Source organism: Hordeum vulgare, chromosome 4H, assembly GCF_904849725.1.
Source record: "Hordeum vulgare subsp. vulgare chromosome 4H, MorexV3_pseudomolecules_assembly, whole genome shotgun sequence".
Lineage (NCBI taxonomy): Eukaryota > Viridiplantae > Streptophyta > Magnoliopsida > Poales > Poaceae > Hordeum > Hordeum vulgare.
The window spans coordinates 556,144,321-556,157,789 of NC_058521.1; the positions used below are offsets into that span (position 1 = coordinate 556,144,321).

General features: G+C 49.4%; 1 protein-coding gene across 2 annotated transcripts; it reads right to left on the minus strand.

Annotated features, from left to right (window-relative positions):
- Positions 1 to 1,814: 1,814 nt before the first annotated feature.
- On the minus strand, positions 1,815 to 6,424 carry LOC123449490 (YTH domain-containing protein ECT4-like). 2 transcript variants are annotated; one of them, XM_045126732.1, is made up of 9 exons: positions 6,076 to 6,424; positions 5,623 to 5,708; positions 5,392 to 5,509; positions 5,235 to 5,308; positions 4,278 to 4,823; positions 3,242 to 3,916; positions 2,938 to 3,150; positions 2,692 to 2,838; positions 1,815 to 2,587 (listed from the first exon to the last, which is right to left on the minus strand). In XM_045126732.1, exons 1-9 carry the CDS (start codon positions 6,176 to 6,178, stop codon positions 2,276 to 2,278), a joined length of 2,274 nt encoding a protein of 757 aa, XP_044982667.1. In that variant the 5' UTR covers positions 6,179 to 6,424; the 3' UTR covers positions 1,815 to 2,275. The 2 variants fall into 2 exon arrangements, with proteins under 2 accessions (XP_044982667.1, XP_044982666.1); XM_045126731.1 differs by having other exon boundaries at positions 5,392 to 5,512.
- Between the last annotated feature and the right edge of the window lie 7,045 nt (positions 6,425 to 13,469).

A 13,469-nucleotide genomic window follows, 5' to 3' on the forward strand; every position in this document is an offset into this window, starting at 1 on the left:
TGCCTTCAAGAAGGGAACGGCGCCGTGAGCGCCGCCGCCGCCCAACAAAGTTAAGGCTTTCTCCCGGGAGACCTAGGGGAAGGGGAAGTGAGGGGATCAGTCCATACCGACGCCTCCAAGGAGGGGAACGGCGCCCTCAGGCGTCGCCGTCGACGCGGCCGGCCATGGCCGATTAGGGATTTCGCCCGAACGAGGCGCTAAATCACGCGCACCGGCCACCGTAAAAGCCGCCGCCAGACGCCAACGACCACTAGATCCCGCCACCCGCGCGGCCGAGACACCAGATCCACCTCCCGCACGGCTGCTAGCCTGCCGTGCCTCGCCAATGGAGCCGCCGCTCCAGATCTGGGACTCCGCATGCAGAGGCAGGGCAGCCTAGGCCCCGCCACCACCATCCTTGGCGCCCCGGGCTTGCTCGGCGGCTGCCTCAGGCGGCGGCGAGGAAGGGATGGGGAGGGGAGGCGGCTAGGGTTGGGAGGGAGGGAGACGTGCGTGAGAGTCAGGAAGGGAGGGGGAGCGCGATCGGTTTCCCTCGGGGATTCTTATCTAATGACACAGGTTCACCCTTTATCCTTGGATTCTTATCTAATGACCCAACATGGAGTCTTGCACGGGAGGAGTAAAAATTCAAAAATAATTTATCCTTACAAACTGGATTTGTTTTGTACATTTATTTACGAGAAAACCAAGGGGTCGGAACCAAGGGAGTAGAAAGAGAGGGATTAGAATCATCGGTGCAAAAAATTATACGACAATATTCCTATCGTCTGAACCAAAGGAGGCCTAAACCATGTACTCCCGCCATTTTATAATATAGTGCATCCTCATTCTCTATGATTTAAATTTAACCAACAAAACAGAACGCGGCAGAAGAAAAAAATTAAACCACTAAATATATTTCTATCGTTGATTCAAAGGAGGCCTAAACCATGTACTCCCTTCATTTTGTAGTATAGTGCATCTTCATTCTCTGTAATTTAAATTTGATCATAAATTTAACAATAAGACTGAACGTGGCGGAAGCAAAAATTAAACCATTAAATATATATATATCGTCTGAACCAGATGAGGCCTAAACCAGGTACTCGCTTCATTCCATAATATAGTGCATTTTCGTTTTCATGATTTAAATGGCCATAGTTGTTTGTTCTTCTGTGCTGTTCGGTGTCAGTCGACACGCAGTGCTTTGTTTTCTATCGTGCTATACTCGTTGGTAGCATCGAGTGATAGCTTTTTTGTACTGAAATTCTGCATACTCCCAAGAAAATGACTACAAATTTAACCAACACGCGGCGGGAGCAAAAATTAAACCATTAAATTTGTATCAAAAATATGAATTTAATGATATAATTTTTGACTCCGCCGCAATCGGTCTCGTTGGCTAAGTATATAAGTTAAATTGAAACGCGGGCACACTACATTTGGAGTAGTAGTGTGAGTGTCATGCCGGTGCTGCCACCACCGTGACATAGCAGCTCATTCGATTTAAGCCGAGCTTGACACCTCTCCAGGATACAAACCAGTGGCCCACTGACCAAAACAGGCATCCAAAACCTCTGAAACATACTCATACATGTCGAGTGGACACCATCCACTACACTAGCAGTGAGGCAGCACAGCACTCAACAGCACACAACTGCTTTTCCCAAATCGGAACCACAAGCAAAGCACAGATGCAAACGGCCTCCAAAAGAAGCCACCTTTGCCTATGTCTTTGCCCAGTCACCTTCGCACCAATCTATCCATCCATCACCTAGTGGAGCACCCAAAAAACAGAGGCCTCCACATCAGCAAGATACGAAACCAAAGCAAGATTCCGATGTAATATAATCTTAATAAGACGCAAAAAAAACAGCTCCAATCTAGAACCCACTTTCAGATCCACACACCCAACACATAGTACTTACTCAAACACCACCGAATACCGAAAACAGACGCACAACGCGACGCAAACACAACCGCAACCAGGCCACCGGGTACGGCGGCCCGGCGACACTACCTTTGTCTTGCCACAGGTTTCCTTTTCTCTTTTTCTGCCGATTCCGATGATACCACTATAGGGAGGAGTCTTTAGAGCTAAGCAAACTGAAACAGGGATGATGATAGTACGACGACAACAAGAGAAAAAGGAGGAGCTAGGGGAACCTAACTATCTGACCCGCTTTCCAGCACCCGCCTTTGGTGATCGCTCCTTCATGAACCCGCATGTCTCGCCTGATTCGCCAGGACCATTACGTTTGTTCCTCATGGCTAGCTGGGAGGATCGGGTATGCGATCAAGCAGCTACGCCGGTCTTGACAGCACCGTTGGCAACGGCAGGCTTCTTCTCGGTCACCGCAGGCTTCTTCTCGGCCGCTGCTGTTTGGGCCACCTTTGCCGCGTAGGTAACGGCTGGAGGACCAGCAGCAGGGGCGGCTTTCTCTGCCGGAACCTTCACGCCCCCGTTGACACCGTTCGCTACAGGAGACTTCGGCTTCCCATTGATGGCATCCTGTTGTTTCTCTCCATTGACACCATTCGGTACAGTTACCTTCGGTTCCTGTTGTTTCTCCCCGGCAACAAGATTCGGAGCCCTACTGTCCCACACCTACATACATGGTTGGACAATAGATTCAGAGTCACTATAACAAGACCAGAACAGTAGAGAGTAGTAACGAGAAAGTGATGATTCACTAGAGCCATCTGCTGTACCTGCTTTTGGATCTGCTGTTGTTTTATTCTCTTCTCCTGCATCAATTTCTGACGGTTCTCGTAGAAGGTGAAGTCTTCCAGGATAGAGGTCTTGCTCACATGCTCTTTGAATATCTTGAGCATCTGAATACCTTGCTCAAGGTTGATCTGAATTTTGTTGACAAAGGAGAGTTAAACAAAAGACCAAGGCACAGCATATCTGGAAGTCAGTGAACCAAACAAAAATAAACATTCAGTGACACTTACATCCTGTGTGTCACGGCTGTTTGTGACTGGCTTGCCTTCGTTGTTCTCTAGGACGATGTGCTTGAGAATGTTGTTGGGAACATCCTTGACAATGTGCCACTTGACAGAGAATGAACCATTCCACTTGTCTTGTTGCCAGTACTCCAGAGTTTTCTCAAAATCAACAGGACCAGTCATTTCAGCAACACCAACAAACTGTCCACTTGTATTCACCTGAAAGTTTGTAAGGAAGGAGATTCAATTAACCCAAGGAAATCAAACTGAACATTCCTAAAGCGATAGCAAGCGTGGAGAACGTCCTTACCGAGAAAAACAAGAATATAGGGCAGCTAGAGCCCTTTGCCTGAGCTTCCTGATAAGCAGCATCAAGCTTCTTGTTTCCATTGGTGGTACTTGCCCACACATTGTATTTTATACTCTTATGGATATCATCCTCGCTGTACGATTTGATGACAAAAAACTTTGCATCATCATATTGGACAGGGAAATCCTCTAGGTTGAACTGAGCCTTGTCAGCTACGTCATCCGCATTCTTGTTTTCACTTGAAGGGAGGGTCTGCCCTTTCACAGCGATGGTAACAGTATGGCCAAATGCTTTCTGGTTCTTGAAACGACCTGACCTAGGACCTCTGTTGAGCTCAATCGTTCCATCCTGACTCTCATTGCCAAAACCATAATATCCGTTGCCACGTCCTCTGGGCCTGTTGTATCTGGTATCCATAGAAACACCCCACCGACCATACAACCTGGAATCATACCCGCTGCTTCCATAGCCGCTGCTTCCGTAGCCATTGCTTCCATAGCCGCTGCTTCCGTAGCCAGTGCTTCCGTAGCCGCTGCTTCCATAGCCATTGTTTCCATACAGAAGACCAGTTTTGACCGAATTTCCATACTGGTTGTAAGACTGGGTGCTCGAGTACATCCTGTTTGGATATGTAGGAGTAGCTGACCCTGTTGTAGTCGTTGGTCTCCTGTTGCCCTGCATACATAACAATAACAGAAAACATATACTTCAGTATGCAAACTATTTATAGCACAATCAAGGTAAAACTTCATAAACAGGTCAAAACGATCAAACGTGCCTTCTACAAAAGGAATCTCCACTATGTTCCAGCAGAAGAAAATTGATATGGAAGTTCATTGAGATCTCATCCTAAGTTCCTAACAAATAGATTATAACTTCACTACAAGAATAATTATATACATTCACATGCTACTGTTACTAGGAAGCTGTGTAGTGCCTTAGCGTGTCAGGAAACATGCATGAGCAGAAAATAGTGACCACTAAATGCCTTTGATCCACACTAACAGAAATATTAACACAATTTCTCTGTACTCACCGGCTGCTGCGGTGTGGGGCTCTTGGTCTGATACCTTGCGGAAGAACCATTGCCATTATACGCTGAAGACGGCACGTAATTAGCTGTAGTTGGTCTTTGCTGTGCATTGGTATAGGCAGAACCATCATACCAAGCATAGTGTGCTGCGGTGGTGTCATACCCATAGGTCGAGTCCACATAACCAGTAGAAGGGACTCCACCTAGCAAGGGTGCCCTATAAGTTCCATCAGGGGTCGGTGCTGAATTCTGGTAGCTTGACCCAAGGGGTGCAGTTCCACTGTTGCTGTGAGCAGTGCCATTAGGAACACCATTTGTGGTTGTTTTGGTAGCATCTGCCTTGGCTGCTGGCTTATTATCAGCATTGGCCGAAGGCTGCTGGTCACCTTGAGTGGTAGAAGAAACCGGGGTAGGAGGCTGATAATAAGCTGGATACTGGTAATGTTGTGCGGCAAACATCTGACCATCAACTGTTGGGACTGGGGAACTAGCTGGAGAGTATGCGCCATAAGGAGCATACCCATATCCATAAATATCTCCATATACTGCCTGTGAAATTCAAAGATCAATTTGTATATCTAATTCTGATATCCATGGAAGTAACACAAATATAAAAGTACAAACAAAATGAGATACAAGATGTTGACATTCTGGATACAAGATATTAGTGGCAAACAAACAACACAAATATTACTTTTGAAGAACAATCAAGAGGAAACTCTGCACAGGGCATAATAAGGAGAAGAAAATCCCATCGAAGGTACAAACCATACCAAAGGAAGGCTGAATAGCATTCCACTCATTACATATATATCAATATAGACTTGACATGATAGCTCCAGTAGACAATAATAGCAAAATTCCTGAAGCTTTATGTACTAGGAATATGACTCATGGTGCAAATCCAGATAAGCAACAAGACATGAAAGCTAAAAGATAATGCCCTCTGGGATAACTTACCGGGGCAACCTCTACTCCATCTTGATTTACATATCTAGTATATTCATCCCACTCGCTCATGGTTCCGTCATAACCTGGAAGACCCAATTCTGTTAGCTTGCAAGCAAGTATGAACACCTAGAAGAAGCAGCGAGCAAACTGATTGTCGTTCCCTCACCTCCATAGTAATATGCTGGCAGATAGAACATGTTGGGATCGGTAAAATCTTGAACCACCGGCGTGATGGACCGGTCCTGCGGGATCGACACGCTGAGCGGCTGGCTGGCCACAGGCCCCTGCTGAATCAAGAGGAACACCAGGCATATCAGAATCACATGTCACCTGGAGCAAAGCCATGACCCTGCACGAATTGGAGAAGAGCAAGGAATCTGTACTGTTCTATCCATACCTTGGTGGCACCGGCAAGCTCGGCTCCGTCGGCCGCCGCCTTGGGCTGCGATTCCAGCGACATCTTCTGCAGCAGATCTGTGGCTTCTTTGCAGATCAAAAACGTCGAATTAAGGAGTCACACGGTGTAAAAAAAAAAAAGATCCCAAACCTCGCAGCTGACTAAATCTCGCCAAGCAAACAGGAGCAATCCTATACACGCTACTCAATTAAAAAAAATTGCTTCTTTTGGACCCCTGCAGCTCGCAGCCGGCGTACGAATCCGGACCACAGTAAAAAACGCATCGATCTGGATAAGTCAAAGCAAGCGCGGCCGCAAGGACGGACAGAGCGCACAGCGCAGATGGGGCCGGCCGGCCGGCGCAGCACAGTCACCGCAAACGGCGCAGCGAAGCGCGCCCAGCCCAATCGATAAAACCAACCATGGAAAGCAAAGGTAGCAAGCAAAGGATACGATCCGCGGCGGGGGCGGCGGCGGGTGCTGGAGCGGCAGGAGCGGCGGCGGCGGCGGGCGCCGGCGCGGCGGGCGGGGCGGGGGTCGACGCGACGACGGCCATGGGGCGGGCGAGATCCCAGCTGACGGGAGGCGAGATCCGACGGAACCAACCGGAGCGCCCGGGCCTTGTCCCCTCTCCTGTCTGTCCTTGTACGGCGGATAGCTAGCAAGGCCCGAGCTTGAGGTAGAGGGAGGGAGGGAGGCGAGCCGCCACCAGGGGGAGACGGGCAGCAGCAGCTGCAGCAGCAGGCCGGGGGGGTAGTGGTGGTGGTGGTAGTGGTACAGTGGCGTGCTGCGAGGGGAAAAAGAGAGGGGGTTTAGGGTTAGGGGCCGGGGATGATATAGGGGAGGAGAGGGGACGGACGGGGGGTGGGTGGGGTGGGAGGAAGCGCGGACGACCACGCCTCACCGGGCGGCTCTCCTTGGGATTCCTCTCCGTCTTCTCCTTTTCCTCTATTTCATTTTCTTGGAATTTATTTCCTCTATTTTTCTCCTTCTTATAGTTTTATTTTTTATTTATGTGACAGCCTGAGGGGGTGAATTGATAATATTGACAATAAATATTAAATGGTCCTTTTTTCGATCCTTTTCTTAGCTCGTGGGTTTAGAGGCGATTATCCACCGTGGGTGGGTTTTATTAGTCATCATCGGTTAGCCATTTCTGAAATTTATTATGTGATGGAGGCACACTGGGGTTTCGATGTTGTTTTATGTCATACTAAAGAATACGCCTAATTTCTATCTTGGATCCTAATTTAGATGGTAAGATATCATAATGATGTTATCGTCGCAACAGTTAGAACGAGCATGTGGGGGCAATATAACACGAGGGTGTCGTTCTCGTGGTGGTACTAACTCGCGATACAGCTGTTGACGACTAACACGATGCTCTGCTAATAACGCCATACGTAGAAAGCACGCCAATGAAATAAAGGAGTAGCATGCGGGTTACCAGCTCATGGATACATCCGTTTATGAGAAAAGCACTACGAGTAATGTCAATGTAGCGAGTGCTTTACGGGCGGTGCCAGCTAACGATACAACTGTTAACGAGTAAAGACAGTGCGTCGCTATTAGTGATATGTGTAAAAGCACAACAGAGTGAATGAAAAGGGTATTTTTCACGTGTTATCGACTCATAAGGCAACGGTTAACGAGTAACGGCAATGCTTCGCTAATGATGCTATATGTAAAAAACACGATAAAAGTGAGGTAAAGGGGGTAAAGAAGTATTGCCCGAGTGTTATCAACTCATGATACAACTGTCGACGAGTAATGCCAATGCTTTGCTAATAAAGCCTTATGCAAAGGCACACACATGACGTAAAGGAGTAATTGTGTGGGTGTTACCAACTGGCAATATGTTTGTTTGTCTCCAAATAGACTTTCGCGCCGCTATATACATATAGCAACCATCAGATACAACCAAGATCCCACTGCTGGCGCAGTCAGCACAGGAATGCCCCAAAAAAAGAGAAATTAAAAGAAAAGAATGACAACAGAGTCGGATCAGCGAAAACGATGATGCCCCGCACCGCTGCGCCCTCCAAAGATATCCACCACGCTCCTATCACTTTGGACCACCGCATAACAAGCAACACCTTCAGAAAGGAAAGCGGCAATGGTGACGCTGCTGTCCAGATTGCTCCTAGGGCTTCCCCCGTGCGCGGTGGGGCGAGAGTGAGTGGGAACCCTGACGCCCTTCAGGAAGGAACGACGGTGTCCACGGGCGTCGCTGCGTCAGTGCCAACCACGCTTGACAAGGATTTCTCCAGTCTGCCACACACCCCACCCCCGATCGATCCGTCGCGCACCACCAAACTTGTCGCCCCACCAACATGCGCCACCACAGTCTAGGAGAAACCATTGCCGTCTCATCATGGAGAACGAAGCGGGACCGACGGGGCCGAGAGGAAGTAGACGGGAACGAGGAGCGGCAGAGTCACCATCCACACAAGAGGGGACAACCTCCACCGCCCTCTCAACGGTCATCGACCGGACACAACAGGGGGAACACACCGGACACGTAGGCCCGCTTGAGCCCTTATCTTCTCGTGAAGCTCTTATTGTCGCGCTGCAATGGCGTGTTGCCGTCTCCGCAACCCCTCGCACGAGCCACCCCCTCCGCCCGTCGGAGCCCGCGCAGGCGTTGCCGAGCCAGGGACACCCAGACCCAGATCGGGCCCCAAAGGGCCCAAACTTGGGTCGGGAGAACGTCGCGGCCAACCGCCGTGCCATCCCACTGCCAAGTGGCTGCGCCACCACCTCCTCACCATCTGGAGGAGCGTCGCCCGAGGTAGGGCCGCCGACGGAATCACCGCTTCCCCGAGGAGCACCGCCGCACACCCACGACGGGACGACCACCTGCAGCCGCCGAGCCCAAAGTCGGACCATAGCAACCGCCCACGCCGCCCGCAGCCCACGCCGCTAGGAGCCAGATCCGGCCGTCGGTCGACCACGATCCGCGCCAGGCGCGCCCCACCATGGCAGGCACCACGCCACCACAAGAACTCCCGGATCCGGCGGGCCACCGCCATCCGGAGTGCTCGCATTTGCGCCGCCAAGCTCCGTCATAACCCAACGCCTTAGCGGCAAGCTGTCCCACACCGTCTAGGGGGTCCGCGAGGAGGGGAAGGAGTGACCCCGCCGCCGCCCACGCCGGCCTGGCTTCGCCCAGTGGCGACTCAAGGCGGCGGCGAGGGAGGGAGAGGCCGGAGGAGGAGGGACTGGAGGCTGGCGGCTAGGGTTCCTCCCGTCGCCGCGCGGGAGTGACGAGGATGTAGGAGAGACCGGGGCCGGCGGCTAGGGTTCCTCATATCGTCGCCCGGGAGCGGCGAGGGAGGAGGAGGGACTGGGCCGGCGGCTAGGGTTCCTCCCGTCGCCGAGCGGGAGCGACGAGGGAGGAGGAGGGGAAAAGGGGGGTCTGTGAGCAGAGCAATATCACTGTAATGACAAGTTCACTAACGATGCCGGCTCACAATACCATTTTTACCAGGGAAAGGACGTGTTTTTTCTAATAATGTGATATGTAAAAGCACAACAAATTCGATGCAAATGAGTATTGCATAGGTTCGTTCGCTAGCCCATGATACAACTGTTTTGCCAACAAACAAACAGCTCGACCCTTAAAGCGGTGCTGGCTTAGTGTAAAAGAAAGCAGTGGTTTTACGAGCGACACGACACCGCCTGACTAACAATGCTACATCTAAAAGCACGTTAATAATATTAAACAAGCTAAATGAATGTCGTCGAGGGCATTAGCAGCTCATGATACAACTGCTGAAGAAAATCAACGCCCCCTGTCCATTGAAAACGGTGGCTCTAGAATAACATCGGTCAAACAAATGGTATATGAACGACATCACTCACAACGGTCGTTAAGAAGCAAGGGCAAAACAATGTTTGATGTAAAACACTTACTCCCTTTGTTTGAGAATAATTATTAATATTTTAGTTTAAAATTTGAGGAAGTGGCAAGCAAATGTGCTTTTGGTGGAGCCTACTCGCTCGACACAAGAAAAATAGTCCCTTTATCCAAAATTAATTGTTGCAAAAAAATAAATTTGATGTACATCTAAATTTAAAATTCATGTAGATGCATCTATTGCTCCGATAAATATTTTCGGACGAAGCGAGTACATATATAGGGGCTGTTTGGTTCCGAGCCTAAGGTTGCCATGCCTAACCTTAGTCATGTCATAATACTTTAGGCATGTATTTGATTCATTACCATAATTGTGGCTTGCCATATTTTTGTAAGTATATGGTCCACATGTCATAGACTTATTTTTTTGCCAAGTCTTGCCACATTTGTGGTGTTCATTTTATTAGCCACAATTTGACTAAGGTTAGTTGTGACAAAGTTATTCATGAACCAAACAGACCCGTAGCGTTGAATCGGCGGTCTTCTCTCTCTTCTTTTCTTTTTTTGCCTGAGACGAGAACATGGCAGGCGTGCAGTGGCATGTAATTGTGGTGCTTTCCGCGCCCGTTCGTGTGTTGTCCGAACCCTTCTCCATGCCCTCGCAGCGAACGTGTAGTGGCAGCCGGCACACACAATACGTGACCCCGCCATCGATCGGCCTCCCCCCGGCTGCGATGCGATGCGAGCCACGCACGCACGGAATGGGAAAGGAAGGGCCCAGAAGCTGGCGCAAGTGGAAAAGGCAAAGGAAGGAGCCAGAGCGCGAGAGCTTGGCGAACGCGCACCGCACGCGGCCACGCACCCACGCCGTTAATTGCAGTCTATTTTCCTCCCCCTTCCAAGGGGGCCCCTTGTATTGCTACAATATATAATAAATAATGATAATAATTAAATAAAAGGACGTCCTTCCTTTTTTTTCTTTCTCTCCTGGGATTTCAGGGCAAGGAGTAGTGCCTGTTGCTGAAAAAAGAGAGGTTAAGTTCGTGTAGATAAGGCGTGGCACGTGCCGTGCCCGCTCCTCCGGCGCGGGTGCGGCCACTTGCGGGGCGAGATCGGGCGGGGGCGGCGGCCCCCCACGACGGACGGGGAGAGATGATAGAAAAATGAAGGGGATGGAATTGTGTTCCCGGGACGGATCTGGCCGGCGTCGCCCAGATTCTCGATCGCCCGCTCCCTCTCCCTCTCTCGTTGCCGTGATGGTTGGTCGCATCTTTTGGTCTGAGATGAGATTCCACGCACACCATCGGCAGGGGAAGTCGCCGTGTCGTGCGCCCCCGCTCTACCCATGGTCCATCCGATCCCACGTCGCCGTCCGCTCCACGGCTGGGTCGCGGCTCGGCACGGCTCTGCTGTAAGCAGCACCAGTCGTAGCTGTTCGTTTTGTGCCGCACAACAGTTTGACCCTGTTGGGTTGGGCCACACGTCGGTACATAGGACGTGGGATTGCTGTGCAGCCTATGTAACTTGTTCATCTGAGACTGAGACGGAGACTCAGACTCAGACATGATTGGCCTGCCTCCTTGGTGACCAAGGATCGCATCTTCAACGCTACACTGCCACTGTACCTGGCCGCCTAATCCCAACGGCCTGTCTATCCTCAACGCTTGCTGACGCGAAGCAGCCGACGAGTAACCAAGCTACTATAGTACTACTGATTTTCTCAGGGGGGAGTGAAGGGTGATTGATGATCTGCACACGCACACACCGTCGATCGGTCCATCGTCGCCGGTTGCTGTCTGACGCCACCTCATCGGCGCGTCCGTCCGCGTCACAGATCATCCCGGACAACGACCGCAATTCCAGATTTTACATGGTTTGACCCACTGCTCCCTCGCGTCCTGCACGATGCATCTCAACCGTCCGAATTGGCTGGCTGGCTGGCTGGCCGTCTCGGCTTGGCCTGGCTTGGCTTGCCGTGCCTTGCCCGAATTCCCTTGCTCGCCCGCTCGCTTCCCGACGCTGACGGCTCCCCCAATCAGTGTAAACCCCAGAGGTCGAGGTGGATACATCATCCAATTTTAGCTCATGGCCTGCTACGGTAACAATTCCTGAATGATGGTAGTAGTAGCTCTCGCTCGAGCCTCGAGATGTCTGTTATCGACCGAGGATAGAACGTCGCAGCCGTACTATATTTTAATCATATTGAGCAGATACCGTATATTTGCCACCTGTAAAACCGTTTTAGAGTTTGTTATAGTTGAATTTTGCTAGACGAAATGTTACGCTGCAGATCAAACTGCATAATTTGAAGAAAAAAAGTATTCAGGGGAGAAATTGGAAGCACACTCTATTCAGAGTTTATTGATCATACATACTGGATGGGTAGAGGTAAGCTATCCTACATGAGCTCACCGACGCAACTATCTTACCGCACTCCGCAAAATTGAGCTCACTGGAGTCGAGCTCGTGCGGTAGCAGTAGATGCTCCCATCACTCAGTCGTTGTCCTCGTCGGAGGAGAGCGACGTCGGCGACGTCATGCCCCATTGCGTGTACCGGCGGACGGCGCGCTTCCGGGCGGCAACAGATCTGACGCGACGAGCCCTCTCGGGGGTCGTCGTTCCTACGGCCTTCGGAGTTGGCCATCAAGGGCGGTGGAATGAAGCGGCTAGGCGGCGGAATGGAGGCGTGCGTCGACGGATTTGAGGCCCCGGCAGTGAGGTGGGGGGGGGGGTACGCGACGGCGGATTTGAGGCCCCAGTAGTGAGGTGGGGGGGGGGGGGGTCGCGGCGGCGGAGGGATAGGGTTTCGACTCGCATCCAACGGCTGAACCCGCAGATATAGCGTTCGAGCCGTCGAGTTTACAGGCCACCGTAAAAGTTTTACGGACCGGGCCGCGTTTGCAGTATCTGGTCTGGCACGAAAAATAGCCCAAACCCGTATAGTCGCCGAAATTTTACAGTTCCGGCGATTATACGGGGTCTGCTAGAGATGCTCTTAGGACGCTGAAAACGCCCACACGTGTGGTGAGAGCAACATGTGTCCACACGTCTATAACACACAGATTGCAGTCACGTCACCGCATGCATGCATGTAAAAATCTTTTTAGATTTCGAGTTTTAAAAATGTTTTATCTTTTAAATAAAAAAATCGATTGAAGATCCGTTTTCATCATTAAATCCATCGCAACGAGATCTTCAAAACTAGATATCATATCAATATGTTTCCACGACTTTTTTGGGGTTAAAAGTTGCCATGTCTATTACTCATGAATTGCCATGGTGTTTACATTAAAATTGTCATGATATGTTTCAGCTATTTTTTCTTCTACCTTTAAAAGTAAATTTTGATATATTATAAAACGGAGAATTAAGAAACTAGACTTGTCATGAATCATAAACTAAAATTGTCATGATAAATTACTTTTTTTGACAGAGTACACAAGCAAGCGCTCATACGTACGTGCATACACTCACATGGTAAATTATTTAAATTTGTCATGATACATGCACTTAAATAAGCCATGATTCATACAAAAAATAATTTTCATGGTGAAAGTGCTGGAATTGCCATGGTCAAATTACTAAAATTGTCATGATATATAAACTAAATTTCTCATGATGGATTACTAAAAATTACCATGATCCAATTTGCCATGTTTAATTACTAAAAATTGCCATGGTCAAAATACTAAAATTGCCATGATATATAAATTATATTTGTCATGATGGATTACTAAAAATTACCATGATCCAATTTGTCGTGTTTAATTACTAAAAATTGCCATGATCAATTAATAAAAATTATCGTAAAAAGGTAGTTGAAAATATAAACGGTAGCTTTAAATCTAGAAGAAAAAACATATAAAACATGACATGGCAATTTTAGTGTAAACACTATGACAACTAGTGTGTAAACATCATGACAACGTTTGGCCACAAAAAGAATTATCGAAACATATCAACATGCGATCTAGTTTTGAAGATCTC